Source organism: Lithobates pipiens, unplaced genomic scaffold (assembly GCF_037356315.1).
Source record: "Lithobates pipiens isolate NorthernLeopardFrog02 unplaced genomic scaffold, aLitPip1_a1.2 Scaffold_22, whole genome shotgun sequence".
NCBI classification, from domain to species: Eukaryota; Metazoa; Chordata; class Amphibia; order Anura; family Ranidae; genus Lithobates; species Lithobates pipiens.
Window position 1 is genome coordinate 91,661,510 of NW_027507784.1, and position 21,640 is coordinate 91,683,149.

The window sequence follows — 21,640 nt, forward strand, 5'->3', positions numbered from 1 at the left end:
TAAGGTCAGCGTTCATGCCTCCACCATCAGGAAAAGACTGGGCAAAAATGGCCTGCATGGCAGAGTTCCAAGGAGAAAACCACTGCTGAGCAAAAAGAACATCAAAGCTCGTCTCAATTTCTCCACAACACATCTTGATGATCCCCAAGACTTTTGGGACAACATTCTGTGGACCGATGAGACAAAAGTGGAACTCTTTGGAAGGTGTGTGTCCAAGTATATCTGGCGTAGAAGGAACACTGCATTTCATAAAAAGAACATTATACCAACAGTAAAATATGGTGGTGGTAGTGTGATGGTCTGGGGCTGTTTTGCTGCTTCAGGACCTGGAAGACTTGCCGTGATAAAAGGAACTATGAATTCTGCTGTCTACCAAGAGATCCTGAAGGAGAATGTCCGACCATCTGTTCGTGTACTCAAGCTGAAACGAACTTGGGTTCTGCAGCAGGACAATGATCCTAAACACACCAGCAAGTCCACCACCGAATGGCTGAAGAAAAACAAAATGAAGACTTTGGAGTGGCCTAGCCAAAGTCCTGACCTGAATCCTATTGAGATGTTGTGGTATGACCTTAAAAAGGCCGTTCATGCTCGAAAACCCTCTAATGTAACTGAATTAGGACAATTCTGCAAAGATGAGTGGATCAAAATTCCTCCAGGACGCTGTAAAAGCCTCATTGCACGTTATCACAAACGCTTGGTTGCAGTTGTTGCTGCTAAGGGTGGCCCAACCAGTTATTAGGTTTAGGGGGCAATCACTTTTTCACACAGGGCCATGATGGTTTGGATTTTTTTTCACCTTTAATAATAAACACCTTCATTTACAAATTGCATTTTGTGTTTACTTGTGTTGTCCTTGACTATTGTTTAAATTGGTTTGATGTTCCGAAACACTTAAGTGTGACAAACATGCAAAGGAACAGGAAATGAGGAAGGGGGCAAACACTTTTTCACACCACTGTATACACACACACATACATTTTTATTTATTTTTTTCCAAAAATATGTAGAATAATACGTATGGGCCTGAGGAAAAAAATGTTTTTTATATATTTTTGGGGGGGATATTATAGCATAAAGTTAAAAATATTGTGTTTTTTTTTTTTTTTCTAGCGCAAAAAATAAAAACCGCAGAGGTGATCAAATACCACCAAAAGAAAGCTCTATTTGTGGGGAAAAAAAGGACATCATTTTTTTTGGGGTACAATGTCGCATGACCGAGCAATTGTCAGTTAAAGCGACGCAATGCCGAATCGCAAAAGTGCTCTGGTCAGGAAAGGGGGGGATATCTTCCGAGGATGAAGTGGTTAATCAATGGTGTTCCTATATACTAGGAACACACAGATCCCCGTTTCTGCTCTGTCAGGACTGAATGTGGGTGCCTGACAGTCATTGCGGCTGCCGGGCATGCGCATCAGCTTCTCAGAAATGCGGTGGGTGCCCGTGCCCCCCTTAAAGCAGCGATTTGCACAGGGGAGCCATTCTGCGGTTGCTATGTGGTTAAAATTCATGTGTTTGTACAGGCAGGCGTCCCAATACTTTTGGTAATATAGTGTGTGGAAAAAAAATTGTATGTGTGTGTGTATATATGTATGTGTGTATATATATATATATATATATATATATATATATATATATATATATATATATATATATATATATATATATATATATATATATATATATATATATATATATATATATATATATATATATATATATATTTATTTATTTTTATTTTTTTCTAATTTTACTTCAACTTAGACTATTGTGTTCTGATCTGTTGCAGATAATTCAGATAAAAAAACAAACAAACATTGAACCAAGGGCTGTAATGTAACAAAATAGTAAAAAGCCAATGGGGGGGTTAATACTTTTTCAAGGCTGTGTGTGTGTGTGTGTGTGTATATATATATATATATATTATACACAAATGTGTTTAGCGTTAAACTGATTCACATTAGGCCTTCATTTTACTGTACCCTTTCACCCTTCAGATTGCCTGTTTTTTGAGATCTCTACCATTTTGCCGAAATGGCTTCCCTTAGCCTGAGGGGCTCAATTCGGATCCACTGCTTGAATATGGGGACATCGAAGTGGAAGGAAGGCAGCTGTGAACTTGTGGAAAAAGATAACAAATACAGCCTTGTCGTGAGTTTCAATGCTGGCGGCGTACCTGCAAAATTTCAGGTGAGCTTGTCTTGTAGACAACGGTGTAGGTCTCCTTCATATACTATTCCTTTTTTTTTTTTTCCAGTTTTTGAAATTCATAGCTGATCGACTGAAAAGTAATTGTAATTTTAAACTGCGGGATAACTGGTGCAGCGATTTACATGATTTATCATTATTTTATGAAAGTCAGGTGACCTTTCAAAGTGGCTGTAAACCCTTCTATATACCCAGCAAAGTGACTGACCTCGGGTGATGCACAGAGATGAAACCAATCCTCCTACATAAATTATACCTGTTTACCTGCAGTCTTCTCTTATCTACATCAATTGAAAGTGCTGAATTTAGAACGCTTGTCAGAGCTATCAGAAAAAGGAAGCGGAGATCTGAAATAACTAACTGCAGAGCTCAGTAAGGAGAGCTCTGCGAGCTGATTGGAAGGAAGGTACTAGGGATCAACCAGTATTGTATCGGCACCGAAAAAAACTATATTTCGGCCACCTCTCAGACAGCCAATATTATGTGCTGATATTCTGTACATTTAAAAAAATACACTTTTATTATTATACACTATATAGCGCCAACAGTTTACACTGCGCTTTAAAATGTAGAGGGGGCCAGAACAAGTACATTTCAATACAGAAGGGACAGGAGGGCCTTGCTTGTAGAGCTTACATTCTAAAGGGAAGGGAGGGGGTGGTGGTGCAAAAGGTAGCAGATATGGGGATTGATTTGATGGGGGTGGCTCGGGTACAGTTCTTAGGTGGGTGTGGGATAGAATAGTGGGATCTCCTAAAGGTGGACATGTTAGGGGCTGATTGGATATACCATGGCAGGGAGTTCTAGAGAAGGGGAGAGGCTCTGGAGAAGTCCTAAAGACGAGCATGGGAGGCGATAACAAGGGAGCTAGAGAGCAGGAGTTCCTGGGAGGAGCGGAGTGGGCGATTTGGGCAACCTCTGTAGATGAGGTTGGTGATATAGATGGGGGCGATGTTGTGGATGGCTTTGTATGTTGTGGTTAGTATTTTACACTGTGGGGTAGGGAAAGCCAGTGAAGGGATTGGCGGAGAGGGGCGGCAGTCATGGATTGGTTAGTGAGGTGTATTAGTCCAGCAGCAGCATTCATAATGGACTGAAGGGGGGAGGAGCCTGCGTAAGGGTAGGCCATGAAGGAGAGAGTTGCAGTAATCAAGGCGGGAAATAATCCAGGAGTGAATAAGTTGCTTTGTGGTGTCATTAGTCAGGAAGGGTTGAATTCTGGAGATGTTGCGGAGGTGAAGGCGGCAGGATTTAGCCAGTGATTGGATGTGGGGGCTTAAGGAGAGGTCCGAGTCAAGGATTACACACAGGACCCTGGCATGTGTGGAGGGACCAATGGTTGTGCTGTTGATCTTAACCACTTTGCACCCAGGCCAATTCTGACATTTCTCTCCTACATGTAAAATTCATAATTTTTTTGCTAGAAAATTACATAGAACCCCCAAACACATATATATATATATATATATATATATATATATATATAATAATAATTTTTTTTTTTTTTTTTTAGCAAAGACCCTAGAGCATACAATGGCAGTCGTTGCAACTTTTTATCTCGCATGGTATTTGCGCAGCAATTTTTTTAACACTTTTTTGGGGGGAAAAAAATGTCATGCTTAAAAAAATAAAATAAAAAAAAAAGATATATTTTTATGGTATTATTATTATTTGGGGAACCAATTACGACCTTACAGTGATCAGTGCTAAACAATATTCACTGATTCACTGTACTAATGACACTGGCAAGGAAAGGCTGTAAAGTTGCCACAGTGGGAATTATTTCATGACTTTTCAGAGCTTGTCATTTTTTTTAATGCAGTAAAAAAATAAATAACCAACAATTTTACGTTTGTAGCTCCATCAGAACATTAAAAATGTTGTTTTGCGGCCGGCTGGAGTCAAACAAAGCAGGTTATTAGTTACGTTGAAGGATACCAGTTCTTTGACAATTGATAAGGTTCCAAGCAAAGATGCCGAGGAGCTGAAACACTTTCTGGAGACCATTATTCATGAAAAGGCTCAAACAGGTAAGGGAGACCCTTGTTACCTTTATACCCTTTTTATCTGTAATTATTGTACCTGAGGCTCTGCACACTTCCTCCTGTTCATTACCAAGTCATGGCATTGAAATGGTTAGAGAGAGCCATACATTTGCTCCAAAATGTATACACCCAGCTTCTGACTTAATGTAACTTTCCAGACAGATCACTAGAAAGCTGCTTGACCATGTCTGCAAGAAAACACTTTGTATTCATAAATGTTCTAATATTTTCCCAGTAAAACCAGTTCAAGGATCTGGAAGTTTTGGCTGCATTCTGGGAAACAGAAGTGCCCAGCGAGACAGCAGCAGACCTTTAACTAACCTCCAAAGTCAGGTATGCCTACATTTTTATATCTGAGATATTGATTACTGTTTTAGTGTGGATAAATACAGTCTGTTACCATTTGTGTGTAGTGAGTCTTTAGGTATGGTGTCTTTACTGTTAAAGTATATGTAAATGCACTGCAGCAAATGAACATTGTACAACAGAAAACATTGTTTAGTTTTCAGAAGTTTTATTCTGCGGCCATGTTACTGCCACTACCTTTTTTACTTTTTGGGGGGGGGGGGGCGCGATCATGCGTGAACTCCCACTGTCCTTTTTTTGGGGGGTGGCAGTGTGTCTTTGTCGATGGACTATGAGAACGCTCACCAGCTCCCTTGCAGCTCATTGAGAACTACAAGGAAACTGTGAATGAATGATGCAGCTGTGTGCGTGGAGCCAAATACAGCTGCACTGTTTTCAAATTGTGCCAGCGGGTGTGGAGAGAGGATCCCCTGCCTGCGGTCATGGGGGGGGGGGGGGGGGGGGGGGGTAGAGGCTGCAAATGCTGGAACATGTTCCATGTTCTAAAGGTGAACTTAAAGTTTAAACTTTCTTAGTGTTCAGTAAGTTAAAGGTTTTTTTGCTCATTGTGGAGAAAATGACTATAATATCTTTATTTTTTATTTTTTTCCCTTTGCAAGACTCCTACCAAAAGAGTGAGCTTTGAAACCAAGGAAGAAACGCCAGTAAAAAAGCAAATTACTAATAACGGACGAGTGCCTGGAAAAACCTCGCTGAATGTTATGACACCAAATCGAGGTGGAAGTGGACCTGTAACATCTACTCCACATAGGACCGGCTTAACCGAAACCAAGTATGAAAACACACATAACTAAGATCACAGACCAAACCTTGGCAGTAAATAATAACAAACATGGTTAAAGGGGGCTTTAATAAAAATCTGTACCCGAAATTTTTAAAGTTTTCCATCTTGATGAGCGCTCTAGGTAGTCCATTGAGCTTCCTGTCATTCAGTAACTGCCTGCCCGTGCAAGCTATGGGCGGACAGCTACACTGACAGTCTGCACAAGCCTGAGATTGCACCCACAATTAGCAGAACAAGGGTGCAATGCTTTACAGGCACCTAACAAAAATTTCTAATTGCAGCAAAATGCCATGCAAACTGCTAAATACACAAGTGAGATGAGTACAGTGCAAGGGAACAGTTTTACGATACAAATTCACATTTCTGTTCAGCCACTTTTTACGGTTTTACACACACCCTGCTGTACTGCAAAGTGACTTTACTATTTTCTGGTTCAGTTTTACTGAATGCTTTGTCACTTTACTTCTTGCTGGACAGCAGTGGTGCTGCTGATTTGAGCCATATCACCAAAGGAGGGGCACTAGGGGCTGTAAAGCTGAACCAGAAAATTACATTTACCTGGCTGTGCAGTGTTGGTTATGGGATACTATGGACTAGCTGAACTAAATTTGTAATCATTTTGGCAGGTTTAACAGTTCACATAGATCTGTCATCTGTATATTTACCTGTGCTCAGGGAGGTTTGCGTTAAAGTGGTTAAGATTACTAGCTTGTATCACCACAGAGTGGTACTGTGGATATACAACTAGTACATGTGCCACACCCTGATTTAGCAGGAGAGTAATAACAGTGCATAGAGTTTTGACTTTTTAGGCACACCGTTACACAATAATAAAATGAAAAAACTTTAATACAAAAATATAGACAATTGAGCTAAAATTCACATTGATATATACTGCCTATATGATAAAGTTTTGGCCACTTATGCATAAAACCATTGCACTGCATATAAAATTAAAATGTGTACGGTAAGATCAATTACACAATGCTTGATATATTTGTAGATTGTAACTTGGCTCGCTCTACATATTACATGCCGAGCTTTTCTTCAGGGGCTTAAAGTGGTTGTAAACCCTCCACTGCAACTTCAGCTTTTTGTAATCTATATAGCAAAGGCAGCTGATCGCTACCTGTGAAGGTTTACTCACTGTTTGTTGCCATAAAAATCGCCCTGCAATGTTTAGTAACGTCAGCCGTTCTTGCACATTCCGTATATAGTTTAACGGCACACTGTGTGTGGCGTTTCTGTATCCTCTGCATGCTGGGTCATTATCTTCCGCTGAGAACGGCACAGAGGGAAGCCTTGCAAGGCTGTACTCTGATTCTCTCCTTCCTGGTTCTCCCACCTTGTGACAGTATAAGACATCATGGGCATGTGCGAGATTTGGACAGGGAAACAAAGTAAGGCTGGAAATGACGTCCACAAACAATTAAGCAAACTGGAGTAACAATGGCGTGGCCCATACCCGGAAGAGACGAGATACTAAAAAAGATAAATAAGGTATTTTCAAGCCTCGTTTTTGGCCTATTTTAATGGTGTGTGTGGCTTTGCAATACTTTACAGCATCTATATATTAAAAAAATAAAAAATCGGACCCTGTTTACTTCCTCTTTTAAAGTGGGGTGCCCCCTAAAAAAACAAAACAAAAACAAATGTAAAAGTCAGCAGCTACAAATACTGAAGCTGCTGACTTTTTTAGTAATCGAACACTTACCTAGCAACAGGCATTTAGAGGTGAGTAAAAAAAAAATATATTTTTCCAATTATTTTTATTTTTCTATTTTTTTTTTGGTGGCATCACCACTTTAAGGCAACTATTATGTGTGAAAAACTAAATAAAAAGCATATCTAAATGTCACATTTAAACAGATGAATATCAGAAAAATAATACAAAAAGTAGAATAACTCCCAATTGACTACCCCAAAGACCCAACAGGATGAGAACCCAAACCAAGTAGGAGGAGCAAATTTTAAATCTATACACATTGTTACCCTGTCAATATGTTTTACATGCCCCGCAGTTGTTGGTTTGCTCCTCCTACTTGTGTTGGGTTCTCATACTGTTGGGTCTTTGGGGTTGTCAATCGGATTTATTCTACTTTTTTGTATTTTTTGTGATATTCATCTGTTTAAGTGAGATATATTTATGTATGCTTTTTATGTCTTTTATTTATTTTTTTCCCATGCGTAATAGTTGTCTTAAGTTCCTGAAGAAGTGCTCGGTGCCCAATATGTAGAGCGAGCCAAGTTACAGTACGCCACCAAGCACTCTGGAATTCCTACCGTATACAAATATTTTAATTTTCTATGAAGTGCAATGATTTGAAGTATAAATGGCCAATACTTCATCATCATATAGGCAGTATCTAGCAGCGTGAATTTTGGCTCAAATGTCTGTTTGAATATATTTTTTGTATTAATTTTAATTATTTTGTGCTGGTGTGCCTAAAAAGTCCAAACTCTATGTTCTGTTATTACTCTTGCATTAAAGTTGAACTCTGGGATTTTTCTTCTTTTTAAAGTACCCGTGCGTTGGGGCCCCCGAACACTCCAAGGCATAACTGCTTTTAGGGTTAGAGAAATAAGGTGCCATACTGGCCTTATTCCTCACTGTCTTCACATACAAAGCAGGGCTCCTGGTCCTGCATTGTTTTTGATGATTGAGAGCAAGCACCTTAAAGAAAAGGGACCAGTTGCACATTGTGGCGGATGCCTGCCAGATTGGGGAATAAGGTAAGTAATGCAGCTTAATTTTTCTACTCTGACTTGATTAGTATGTGTTGTTGGGGGGGGGTGTGCGGCGGGAGCCTAACACTTTGATTATCAGCTTGTGCTGGAAGCAGATACTACCTGAATCCTGTACACTATCTACTTCCCAGAGAAGTTGAACCCTTTCAGACTCCCTTTAAGTAGAACCATTTCCCTAGAACTATTTGGGATGTCTAGAGCAGTGTTCATCAACCCTGTCCTCCAGGCCCCAATAAGAGGCCAGGTTTGCAAGATAACTGAAATACATCACCGGTGATATAATTTGCTGCTCAGTGATTGCAGTATTCTAGTCTACATCTCCCCAAGGTAATACATAAAACCCGGCCTGTTAGTGGGCCCTGAGGACAGGGTTGATGACCACTGCTGCAAGCTATCTTCTTGTACCTTCTAATTCATGGGTGCTCTGTGGCCCTCCAGCTGTTGTGGAACAAGTCCCATCATGCCTCTGCCTTTGGGAGTCAGGCTTGTAACTGTCAGCCTTGCAATCCCTTATGGAACTTTTAGTTCTGCAACAGCTGGGGGGCCACAGGTTGAGCACCCATGTAAAATTGGGCCCCAAGTATCTTGTGCTTTTTTTAATCTGGGTTCACTTTTTGATTGGGCCTTGACTATTTCTTGTACATATAATTTGACTCCAACTTGTAGTCCTCTTTCTAGCTCACAGTCCAGTGAGCACCTCTTTTGTCTAAGACTTATATGTAGGGTAATTGGATAGTGAGACATAGGAGGAGTTCAACTAATATTGGTGCACACAGTATCTGGTGCATCTGTGCATAGAAGCCGATAGGTTACTAACTTCAGCTTGTTCAATTAAGCTTTGACAATAAAACCTGCAAGCTGATTGGTTAGTATGCACCGCTCCACCAGATTCTTTGTGCACCAGTTTTAGTAAATCTTCCTAGAGGGTAGTTTGCTTATGATCAGGGTGAGTAAAGTTATGTTTTCAGGAAGTGGGTACACCTTGGTTTTGGGCAGTGGCTCATCCCTAGGTGCTCACAGGATGTTTCAGACCAGTTTTTGAAGGTGCCAACTATAGACCAGTTTGATCTTGCTGCATATAGGTGACTTGGGGTAAACCCAAGTCAACTTGAACTGTGTGTTTCACTCGCAGGAGTGAAAAAAGGAAGAGAATGCAGTCTCCAAGCTCTGACATAGAAGATTATCCTAAAGAGAATGATTCAACTACGTATGTAGAGTCACAAGACAACCGATTTGATTTGCTTGTCTTCCAGGCTCTAACTGTTCACAGCTTTTATTTTATTTTTTTTCCTCCTAATCTATTTTGCTGAAAAATTTCAACTCCATTTGTCAAGCTCAACCTCACAGCTCCGGTTCATTCATGGTGTAGTTACATTTGATCATTGTCAAATTATCTCCTTTTGGATCAGTGGTTTCATGCATTTTTGTTCTATTTTTTTGTTCATTTAGGTGAATGTGTGTGATGAAAGATGGGGTAATTGTGGGCACTGTGAGCTTGATTTAAAAAGAAGGGCAAACAGAGGAGCTGCCCATATTTTTGCTGGTTAGAAAAGGGAAATCCTCACTTTCTAGATTCAAATTATTATAGTGATATTGTGACCTATTCCAGAGTCATATTTAAAAATGCACACATTTTATAGTTAAACTTTTTTTTTTTATATATTTTTTTTATTGAGCATACAAACTTGGTTTTCCTTCCAAGTTAACTTGACCCTTTTCTGTTTGCACCTTTCAGTCCATGCTACATTTAACTGAAGCCTTATCTTTTGGTATGACTTGATAACTGGACTGGAAATTTTATTCTATTGTCACCATATGTTTTTTCGTTTTTTAGCTTTTTTTTTTTTCTTTAGGCCACATTTTAAATGGGTAAAATTTTGAATTGGTTTCACTGGAGTGCAGAAAAGCTTTGGGCTGGCTTTGGGTTTTGCACATTTTTTGTTAGAGAAACATTGGCCTTCATGGGAGAGAGAGAGACTGTTGTCCATGGCAACCATATTTATTTTTTCAGTGTAGATTAAAGGGGTTGTAAACGCTGTTTTTCAGCTCCAATGCATTCTATGCATTGAGGTGAAAAACCTCTTGTAGTGCACCAGCCTAAAGCCCCTTTCACACTGGGGAGGTGTGGGCGCTGGCGGTAAAAAGGCACTATTTTTAGCGCCGCTTTAACGTTGTTTAGCTGCGGTATTCGGCTGATAGCGGGTCAGTTTTACCCCCTGCTAGCGGATGAGAGAGGGTTAAAACCACCACAATTCATTGCTGTAGCAGTGCATTGCTGTCTGTATAGCCGCACTGCCCCATTCATTTCAATGGGCAGGAGCTGTATACACACCGCTCCTTTACCGCTCCAGAGATACTGCTAGCAGGACTTTTTACCATCCTGCCAGCGCACTGCGGCTTTCACACTGGAGTGTGAGGAGCGGCTCTTTCAGGGCACTTTGCAGGTGCTATTTTTTCCAGGGGTCTAAACACCAAAAACACAATTTTAATTCATTTTTAATATTCAAGGCAAACTCCCCCCATCCATCCATGTCTCCATGCTTTATTTTGCTGGGAATTTTACGTTGAAAAATTACCCCCCCCCCCCCCCCCCTATTTAGGCCTGGGCCATCTTGAGTAAGGGCAGATGATTCATGTAGCATTTACTTCCTGGAATTCTTCTGCCCTTAGCTCAGGCAGGCAGGAGGGTGTGCTTAGCTGAGAGAACCTCTCCCACCCTCCTGACATCATGACATCATTTGCCTAGACATGGAAGCCAGGAAGTAATTGAAGAAATATAACAAAGTTTATAAATTCGATATCCTTTCCTATCCGTTTAATGATGTTAACAGCATGTTGACTGAGAGTGTGAAGTTCCGCTTTCAAGGAGAAGGGGAACAAAAAAAAATCCATACTTCTATGTTGCATTATCTGCGTGATGCTCCAGCTGTCCCATGTTGACTCTTAAGGGTCAGTTCACACCATAAATCGGCACATCTATGTGCTGTACGTTTCTGTGTGATTAATGCCATCCGTGTGCAGTGCAATTTCAACCCATTCAGTCGAATGGGTTAAAATGGCACCGGACCACACATTAGTGCATGCACTTCTTTATAAAAAGTGCAGCAACCGGCTTGCATGGTACTACTGTACCAAGTGATCCAGTGCAGGCAAATGCATTGGGTTAACTCTGACAACTGCTGCAGATCGCAAGTGCAGGGCGTTTTGAACACAGTGCAGGAAATGCACATGGGTTGCATGTTTCCTACAACACATTCTGGTGTCAACTGGCCCTAAGACCGATAGCGGAGCGATCACATGACCTTTGATCCCTCAGCGGTCTGCTCCGATCAGAGAGCGGGGACTGACCGCCACCACTCTGGGGAGGGGGTAGGAACGAATGTCTCCAGCTCTGTTGTGCACTGTCAATCATGTAGCGGGGTGGATCTCAGCAGTATTGTCAGGATCCTTCCTGTACCTGACGCTGCTTTTTCACATCGGCTAATAGCAGGCAGTAGGAGGACAAAAAAGTAAGTGTACTCCTGTGACCGTAAGAAAATTTACAGTCAAAAAGCTTTGGCCATACTTCTCTTTTCTAAACTTGACTCCCATATATGTTAAGTTTTGGAAGAGTCCAAAAAAGGTGTATAGGTCCCTGAGCCTGAATTCGATATCTGTCCGTCAGCCCATTCCTGTGATGCTGAATTACCGGAGTGTCAAGTGGGAGATTTTAGGTAACTTTTTATTTATTTTTTTTATGTCTGGAACTGAACTTCTCAGTCGGATTTACGGTCTGAGTCTGCCACCAGTATAAGCCTTTAAAAAAAATAGAGGATTGCTGGCACACATGACGAACATATTGCAGAAGACTTGTGCTTCCTTTTTATGTTCAGATATTAAAATGTGTATAGATCTAATGCCTTTGTGAATTTTCTTAGCAGCTGACCTGGAATTCTTTCAAACACATAAAAGAAAAAATAGTGAATTGGTTGCCATGGGCAGTTGTCAGCACAGGTGTCTTTGGTTTTCCCCTTCTTCAACTTACTATATCATTGGTAATAAGTTGTGTTGCTTAGCTGACTAAACTTTGTTACATACCACTGTCTCCATTCATGCTTTATAAAAATGCATTTTCAGGCTTGTGTGACTTACCTGCACGGGATTTATATGGCACGCTTTTCACTTCCAAAGGATTTGTTTGCACGGTTATTCTCTGGGCTCCCATAATTTTGGCAAGCTTGCTTTTGTATTAAACGTAGCTTTATTGGCCTTACACGTGTATGATCTTCATTTTAACTTTACACTTCTCGATCTGTGATTCTTCTCAGCACCAATAAGGCCTTAACTGATCCAGGACGGAAGTTCCTAAATAGCAGCCGCGAGAAGCAGCTAAATCTGAAGCAGGCGGAGGAAAATCGACCAGGTATAATATACCACCGTAGACATGCCTTTGTTTCACTTGCACATTGAAGCAAGGGAATCTTGCATCTGCCTTGTAATATATGGGCCTCTTTATAACTATGTACTGATGGACATGTTTTAACCCCTGCCAGCCCTTTATAAGAGGTTCTAAATGCCAGGAGGTGGCCTTCTGATCGTGTGAATGCTGTGATTAGCAGTCACAACTGTCACGTGATCGGAAAGCTCCCTTTCAGAAGTATGCATCAGTTTTCTGCTACCCGCCGCTCTCCGCACAGGAAAATGTTTACGTGGGGATACATATCTGCGGCCCCTTGGCGTTAAAGCCCACCCACCAAGAGGCTGCTTATATGCCCAATAAGTGGAAAGTGGCTAATATTTGCTTATATCGCTAGTCTGGAAATAGTTTGCCGCACATCTATCTTATTCAGGAAGCCTTAAAGAGGAGGTCCAGCCAAAAAAAAAATTTATTTAAAAGTCAGCAGCTACAAATACTGCAGGTATTAGGACAGTTACCTGTCCGGGGAGCCCCCAATGTCAGCACCCCAGCCGATGTTGGGATCGACTTCCGGGTGCTGCCACCACCATTCCTGGTAAAGGGACCTGGCAGTGAAGCCTTTAGACTGCGCTGCTGGTTCCCTACTGCGCGTGTGCAAAGCGCGCTGTGCTTTCCAATTGGCCTGGCAGAGGGGGAAGGAGGAGGGTGGCGGAAGTTCCGAGAGATCGGGCTGTCTCCTGAAAGAGGGGAAGGGGACCTGTCATAAATAGGTCCACGCCCCCCCCCCCCCCCGAAAGGTGCCAAGTGTGACACCGGTGGGGGGGGGGGGGGGTGGTTATAAGCAAAAGTTACACTTTTGGGTGGAACTCCACTTTAAGTATTATGTTAAAGAGTAACTTCACATTTGAGGGGGGGAATTGCAAATAAAGAAACTATAGCGTGTACAACTGCGATACAAGTCATATTGTAAATGAATGCTATTAAAAATGACCTTTTCAATCTGCACCTGCTGTAATTTTCTGTAAATGCAATGTGGCTACCTGGAGTTGTTCTGTACACAGAATGTGTACCGACTACTCCCCAGAAATATAATTTCCTGCTTGTGTGATTGGCTCACCAATTTTCCCAGAAGGACTTCAGAATAACAAAAGGTAGGAATCTGCAACAAAGTTTGTTATCCTTGCAATGTACATAGATCACCTGGGGGGGAGGAGGGTGTGTGTGTGTGTGTGTATTTATCTCAACAAAAGTGGAGTTACTTTTTAAAAGAGAAGTGGGAGGGGGTACCTGTCAAAACCCCAACAAGCGGAGCTTCCGATTTTGTGTGGCACTCCACTTTAAGCATTAGCCAATTTTGTTGCCCATGGGGGTAACAGAAATTTGTTACAATTTGTCTTAGAACCGTGGCTCAAATGTCAGACAGATGTTTTTGAATAGACCGTTTATATGGTAGAACTGCCTTTCATAAACGGTTGTGTTTGGTTGTCCTCTTAGTACTTGGGTGTATGTCAAATTAAGAAGTAGGGTTCTAATGTATTCTATATTGCCTCTTTCAGGATTAATGCCACTACAGTCTTCATCATTTTACAGCAGGTCAACTTCGAAGGATTATTCCCCAGCAAATACCTATTCAGACAGGTATGATCTTTCCCATTCGCTTAAAATTTTTTCTAAATTTTTTTTACATGCTCTCACCACCCCTCCTCTCCTTTAGGATAACCGTCGAGTGGCTTTTATCTGCATTGGCTGTTATCACTAAAGAGCCAACTGCCGTTCTAAAAACTTGTACCGGGGTGATGCCTGCAGCTGCTGGCATCACCCCGGTTTAACCCCTTCAAACCATGAATGCAAATTTGCGTACAGTCGGCGTGAAGGGGCTAATGATTGGTTTGGAGAATACTGGTTTAGGAGAGAGGAGCATTCCTAGATTGTAAGCTCTAAGGAGCATGGCCATGATTCCGCCTGTATTGAATTGTAATGTTGCTGTATTGCCTGCCCCCATGTTGTAAAGCACTGCACAAACTGTTGGTGCTATATAAATACTATATAATAATAATAATAATAATAATAATTATATTCATACAGCCTCATTCAGTAGAACAATTTAAAATAAAAACAAATTTGCATTGCAATTTACAAGCAATACTGCAGCTGCTGACTTTTAAAATATGGACACACTCACCTGTCCAGCGCGCCCGCGATGTCGGCACCTGAATCCGAACTGTCGCTTGGCTCTCGGGTGCTGCTGCCGCCATCTTCAGTATGGGAATCAGAAAGTGAAGCCTTGTGGCTTCACTTCCCGGTTTCCTGCTGCGCATGCGCGAGTCATGCTGCACAACACGGACGGTCCCTGCTTTCTCTGGGACTCGTGTGTTCCCTAGCAGACAGCAGGGAAGGGACAGGAAGTGGTGTAAATACCCGCAGATTCTGCGGCTATCTATGCCCGGAAGTGGGTGCAAATACCTGTATTATACAGGTATCTGCACCCCCTGAAAGGTGCCAGTTGTGGCACCAGGGGGAGGGAGGGTTCCAATGAGCGGAAGTTCCACTTTAGGGTGGAGCTCTGCTTTAAACAAAGCAGATGGGGTGAAGATTTGGGCAACAAATACAGTTCTTTGTTTAGAGACTGGGTATGAAGGATGTCTTACAGGGGTTTTCTTCCATTTGTATAAGAATGGTTTAGCAGCAATATCTCCTACTCTCTCTCTTGCAGGTCATCTGGATCTACCCAGCCTTCTGCTAAGAGAAGCTTGGTCCTTCCTTCTCAGCCCAGCCCTCTGTCTGTGAAGAAACCACGACCCAATCAGGACTACACAGGATGGAACAAATCACGGGTTCTCTCCAGTCACCCCCAACCTCAACAGCTACAAGGGTATGTACAGTTCTTCCTGCTATCAATGGGTACTGGCTTGCAGCAGACATCTGTTAGGAACACTTGGAAGTGGACTTGACACTGATGTTGCAGGTTTATACACACACTGTCACTTTACTCACTGAGAGGAAACTGCAAATTGCTCCCAATAGCGTTGTCTCTTCCTCCTCCCCAAGAAAAGTTGAATACTCACTGATCTATGCTCCCTTGCCACCTCCCCACTGCAAGAGTCCACCCTGTGTAAGATCCAAGGTTGGAGGTTGTTCTTGGAGGTTCCTAACACTGAAATCTCTGTTGTAAATTGTTCTGAAGCTTTAAAGTGTACACCCTTCTACAACCACTTTTACCTACATGTAAGCCTATATTAAGGCTTACCTGTAGGTGCTGGAAATATCTCCTAAACTTCCATGGTTTAGGAGATATTTCCTAAAAGGCAAGCGCCAATGACTACGGCGCATGCACATTGTGCCCTTTCTAATGGGGGTCATGCTGTGACTGGTGGCTCCCATGCATGCGTGGTAGTGGCGTCACGTAACTCCGGCCAGTCACAGAGCCGGAGCTCGCGGCGCAGAAGGAAGAGGGCCGAAGATGGATGCTCCCTGCTCATGGTGACAACGGTGACATTGCAGGATTCGGTGTCAGATAAGTAACACATAATGGGCTACTATGCAATGCATACTAGCCCATTATGCTTTACCTTTGCAGGGAAATGAAGAGGAAGTAAAACCCACCAGGGTTTACTTCCTCTAATAAGACAGGGCAAATATCATTGACTTAATGCTAAGTTTGTTAACCAATAGCAGCCAATCGGGTTGCGGGTTAGTGAAGTGAAAATGGTGCAACATGGATTAGTTGCTATGGGATAATGAACTTTTCAGTATAACAATTTATTTTGCGCTGTTAAAGTGTTACTAAACCCACAAAGATAAAAACAGTCTGTATATGCAGTAAAGCATGCTTGTTATACTCACTGAGACACTTAAGGGGTTAATCCCTGTGCATTGTGTAAAAAGCTGTTTGATCCCGTCTTCTCTGATCCTCCCCTTCCACAGTCCCCAATCCATCTGCTGATAGTACAGAGCCCCAGACCGAGGATCTGGGGTCATGCAGTCAGAGAATGAATACTCCTACAAACTTTAACCAGACGTCACAAGACTGCTATATACAACTAATGAGAAAAGGTATCTAGCAGTTTATATTTACAAAAATTTCCATGTACTGTAGGAGACGAGATATAATTAATGCAGGCTCCTGGGTTTAGTAACACTTTAAGTCATCTTAGGTTTATGCTGTGATCTTTATAGCTGGCACTAAATGGGGTAGTTGCGCCCTCGCCGTCGGCACAGTCTGCAGAAATAACCAGTTATAATATTTTATTTCTCCACAGTTTTTCCAACCTGGGGAACACTTGCTACATGAATGCAATCCTGCAGTCCCTGTTTTCTCTGCAGCCATTTGCTACTGATCTGCTCAAGCAAGGTATTCCATACAAAAGGATCCCGATGAATGCTTTACTCAGGTATGACTCTGCTTTCCAGAAGTGCGTTGAAGGATAATACTTTCTAAAAGCCACACATAACATTCACAGTATAGCACTCTAACCTGCTTACATATGGCCAGTTACCATAAAGTTTGCAATTTGTGTTGCAGACGCTTTGCCTTTCTGCTGGCCAAAAAGGACGTCTGCAGTGCTGAAATGAAGAAAGATTTATTGAAAAAAGTTAAGAGCGCCATTTCTGCCACAGCCGAGCGATTTTCAGGCTACATGCAGAATGTAAGTAACCAAGCTTTATACAGTATATGTGATTTGGAATATGGAGATTTTTGACAATTCAGCAAACCTTTTTCTATCGGGGACCTATGCTCATTAGCTGATCACTTTAACCATTTTCTGACAGGCCCCTTTTCTGGAACTTTTTGTTTAATCACTTCAGCGCCGGAGGGATTCCCCCCCCCCCCCCCCCTTCCTGACGAGAGCACTTTTTACGATTCGGCACTGCGTGGTTGTGCAACATTGTACCCAAACAAATAAATGTTCGCCTCTGGGGCTTTTATTTTTGGCGCTATAAAAAGTGTTGACAATTTTGAAAATATTTTGTACTTTTTGCTAAAATAAATATCCCCCAAAATATATATATATATATATATATTATAAAAAATGTTTCCTCGGTTTATGCCGATACGTATTCTTCTACATATTTTTAGTTAAAAGAAGCAATAAGCATATATTGATTCGTTTGCACAAAATATATAGGGTCTACAACATAGGGGATAGATTTATAGCATTTTTATTAATTTTTTTATTTTTTGTTCAGTTAGTAATGGCTGCGATTTCTTTTGGGACTGCGACATTATGGCAGACAGATCGAACACTTTTGACACCATTTCGAACCATTGTCATTTATACTGCTATCAGTGCTATAAAAATGCATTGATTAGTGTGTAAATGACACTGGGCAGGGAAGGGGGTTAACCACTAGGGCGCGGTGAAGGGGTTAAGTGCGTGCTATGGAGTGATTCTAACTGGGGGGGGGGGGGGGCCCTGTGTGTGACTATACCTCACATGACAGCGATCACTGCTCTTGATGACAGAGCATTGATCTCTGTCCTGTCACTAGGCAGAATGGGGAAATGCTTTGTTTACACAAGCATCTCCCCATTCTACCTCTCCGTGACGCGATCGCGGACACCCGGTGGACAGAGGGTCCGTGGGACCTGCGGTCATAGACCACAGCGTGCGCCCGCAGCACTGCTTCTTCAAGGGGATATACCTGTACGCCTTTTTGCCCACCAGTGCCATTCTGCCAACATCGGCGTGCGCTGGTGGGCAAGCGGTTAAATCGGTATTTCTTTCTAGGAAATTACTTGGAACACCCAAACATTTAAAGTTTGTGTGTGTGTGTGTATATAATGTTTGTATGTATTTTACAGTTGTGCTCATAAGTTTACATACCCTGGCAGAATTTGAGAATTTGATTTCTTGGCCATTTTTCAGTGATCATGAATGATAACACAAAAAAACGTTCTTTCACTCATGGTTAGTGTTTGGCTGAGGCCATTTATTATCAATCAACTGTGTTTACTCCAAGTCATAAGGGTCCCGATCAAAAGTTTACATACCCTGGAATGTTTGGCCTTGGTACAGACACAAAAGGAGGCACACACAGATTAAAATGGCAATTAAAGGTTAATTTCCCACATTTGTGGCTTTTTAAATCAAAATTGGTGTCTGTGTATAAATAGTCAATGAGTTTGTTAGCTCTCACGTGGATGCACTAAGCAGGCAAGACACTAAGCCATGAGGTAGAAAAGAACAGTCAAAAGGCCTGTGTAACAAGGTAATGACATTTTACAAAATTGAAAAGGATATAAAAAGATGTCCATAGTCTTGAATATGCCCATCAGTACTGTTTAATCACTTATTAAGAAGAAAATTAGGGGCTTTTTGATACTAAGTCAAGGTCAGGTAGACCAAGAAAGATTGCAGCCACAACTGGCTGAAGAATTCCTCAGGATACAAAGAGAAACCCACGGGTAACTGCAGGAGAAATACAGGCTGCTCTCGAAGACGGTGTGGTAGTTTTTAAGGAAAGCTGTATGGTTTATCTGCGAGAAGGAAGCCTTACTGCACCAATGCAACAAAAAAGCCAATGAGGCATGCCAAGGTGTTGGGCATATTGTAACCAGGCTTTTTTTGTGGAACTTGTGCAGTAAAGGTTTCTTTCTGGCAACTTGACCATGTAGCTGTTTTTTGTTCAAGTGTCATCGTATTGTGCTCCTTAAAAACAACCACACCATCTTTTTCCAGAGCAGCCTGTATTTCTTCTGAGATTGCCTGCGGGTTTTTCTTTGTATCCCGAACAGTTTCTGTGGCAGTTGTGGCTGAAATCTTGGTCTATCTGACCTTGGCTTGGTATCAAGAGATCCCTAAAAGTTCCACTTATGAAATTATTGAACAGTACTGACTGGCATATTCCAAGCTTTGGATATCTTTTCATATCCCTGTCCATCTTTGTAAAGTTTAATTACCTTGTTACACAGGTCTTTTGACTGTTCTTTTCTACCTCATGGCTTAGTGTCTTGCCTGCTTAGTACATCCATGTGAGAGCTAACAAACTCATTGACTATACACAGACACCAATTGTGATTTAAAAAGCCACCAATGTGGAAAATTAACCTTTTTATTGCCATTTTATCCTGTGTGCCACCTTGCGTGTCAGGCCAAACATTCCAGGGTATGTATACTTTTGATCAGGGTCATTTGGGTAGTTTCTGTTGTCATTATGATTTAAAAAGAGTAAACACAGTTGATAATAAATGGCTTCACTCAAACACTAACCATGAGTGAAAAATGTTTTTGTGTTGTTTATATTCTCTGAAAAAAAGAATTATATAAATTCTGCCAGGGTATGTAAACTTATGATCTATTTTTTATTTTTTTTGCAGAGATCGTTACAATATTTTGTGTTACACAGTATTTGTGCAGCAGTCTTCAAACGCATTTTTTTTTTTCTGTATAACCCCCCCCCAACCTTATTTTGATCCCTTTTATTCCTGTTACAAGGAATGTAAACATCCCTTGTAATAGAAATAAGAATGACAGGTCCTCTTTACATTTAAAAGTAAACATAAAAAAGGTAAATGAGAGATATTTGATCCCTGGGTCGAGAGGACCTATCATCCTTAAATTTTTATTACAAGTGATGTTTACGGTCCTTGTAATAGGAATAAAAGTGATCGAAAAACATAAATATGGCCCGGGAACCGGAAGTTACGTCATGACGTTGCTTCGGTCCTACAAGGGCATAGACCTGAGTAGTGGCCTTCTTGGCCTCACTCCTCTTCATACCCAACTACCGCCAGCAGATTGGTTTACCCAGTGAGCAATCGGTCAGGTAAACCTGGGGGGGGGGGGGGGGGGAGTTAATCCTGCAGTGATCCTCGCTGTTACCTGCTGTCACTGGTATAGGCACTTATAATGCTTTACATAGCGATACCTGCAAAAGGGCCCAGCCTGAAGTGATCTAGCAGGGTTTATTTTCTGACTAAAGTTTAACTTTAAGAAGCTTGACTCCTGCCACATAGGCTATTCTCTCCTGCAGCCACTGGGATTCCTTTATCACACATACCAAAAGGCAGAAGTTTTATTCAGCAGGGGAAACTGCAAGATCTCATTCCAGCACTATGACAACATATAAACTACATGTCCCAGAGATAGATCTCACGCTGCATCACCAGGTTGCTTGTTACGGATCCCAATAACATGCAGGAAAAAGCCAGCACAGGACCCAGTTATGCAGCAGCAGAGGACAATGCAGGATTCGTTGGGCTTGCAAGTAGGTTTATTCAGCATAAAACGGCAATAATGTTATAAGGGGGATTGAAAACCATTTTAGCTAAGGAGTGCACTCTTTTAATACATATAAGTTTTTTTTTAATGCCAATAATTTAAGTACCTGAATTTGAATATCAGCCTCTTGCAGTCCCTGTACAGCAGGGCTCAGAGAGTGAGGAATAAGAAGCACAAGGACCAGTCGGTTGTGCTGCAAATCTAATGTTGGAACTAGAATAAATGCTGATATGAGAGAGCAGATTAACAGATGAGCTCATCAGACTGCTGCTTCTCCTTTTACTGTACCTGCCAGATCCTTTGGCAAGTAAAGCAGCTCCCATATATGTATTTCATCTGCATATTTTGGTGTATTCTCAGAGTTGCGCTTTAACACTGTGAGTTGCATTGTTCTAGGATGCCCATGAGTTTTTGGGCCAGTGCCTTGATCAGCTGAAGGAAGACATGGGAAAGCTGAACAAAACCTGGAAGTCAGAATTGTCCTCCGATGATGCGTCTGGAGTCAAAGCCATAGATGACATCGCTGCAACCCGTGTCTACACCTGTCCGGTCATTAACAATTTTGAATTTGAGGCTCAGCATTCCATCATCTGTAAAATGTATGCACATATGTTTGCATGCTTATTATTTTTTTTTTTTTTTTTATTCCAAACCATTAAAACGTTTTTTTTTTATTTGTTAGATTTAACTAAAGTACATTATATTATTGTGGTTTCCGACCTTTTAATCAATTTTTACTCTCCCTTAATATGTGGGACGCAAGATCTCAGGAGCCAAACAGGCTGTGTAATTACAACCAGCGGTTTCTGTTGGCAGTTCTGCTTCAATTTGTCCATTTAACGCTCTCGTTCCCTAGTTCAAGTATTTTATT

The 21,640-nt window shown here is 41.6% G+C and overlaps 1 protein-coding gene across 2 annotated transcripts in view; it reads left to right on the forward strand.

The window, feature by feature from the left end:
• Positions 1-21,640, forward strand: part of USP37 (ubiquitin specific peptidase 37) — a 60,137-nt gene that overhangs the window by 11,262 nt on the left and 27,235 nt on the right. The window contains exons 2-12 of one of the 2 annotated variants that reach the window (XM_077447885.1): positions 1,998-2,190; positions 4,067-4,238; positions 4,489-4,586; positions 5,219-5,391; positions 9,284-9,358; positions 12,459-12,553; positions 14,104-14,185; positions 15,261-15,419; positions 16,807-16,938; positions 17,070-17,193; positions 21,166-21,368. In XM_077447885.1, the coding sequence (XP_077304011.1) occupies positions 2,035-2,190; positions 4,067-4,238; positions 4,489-4,586; positions 5,219-5,391; positions 9,284-9,358; positions 12,459-12,553; positions 14,104-14,185; positions 15,261-15,419; positions 16,807-16,938; positions 17,070-17,193; positions 21,166-21,368 (1,469 nt within the window). In that variant the 5' untranslated portion in view covers positions 1,998-2,034. The remainder of the gene's footprint in view (positions 1-1,997; positions 2,191-4,066; positions 4,239-4,488; positions 4,587-5,218; positions 5,392-9,283; positions 9,359-12,458; positions 12,554-14,103; positions 14,186-15,260; positions 15,420-16,806; positions 16,939-17,069; positions 17,194-21,165; positions 21,369-21,640) is intronic. The other variant, XM_077447886.1, reaches the window with a different exon arrangement.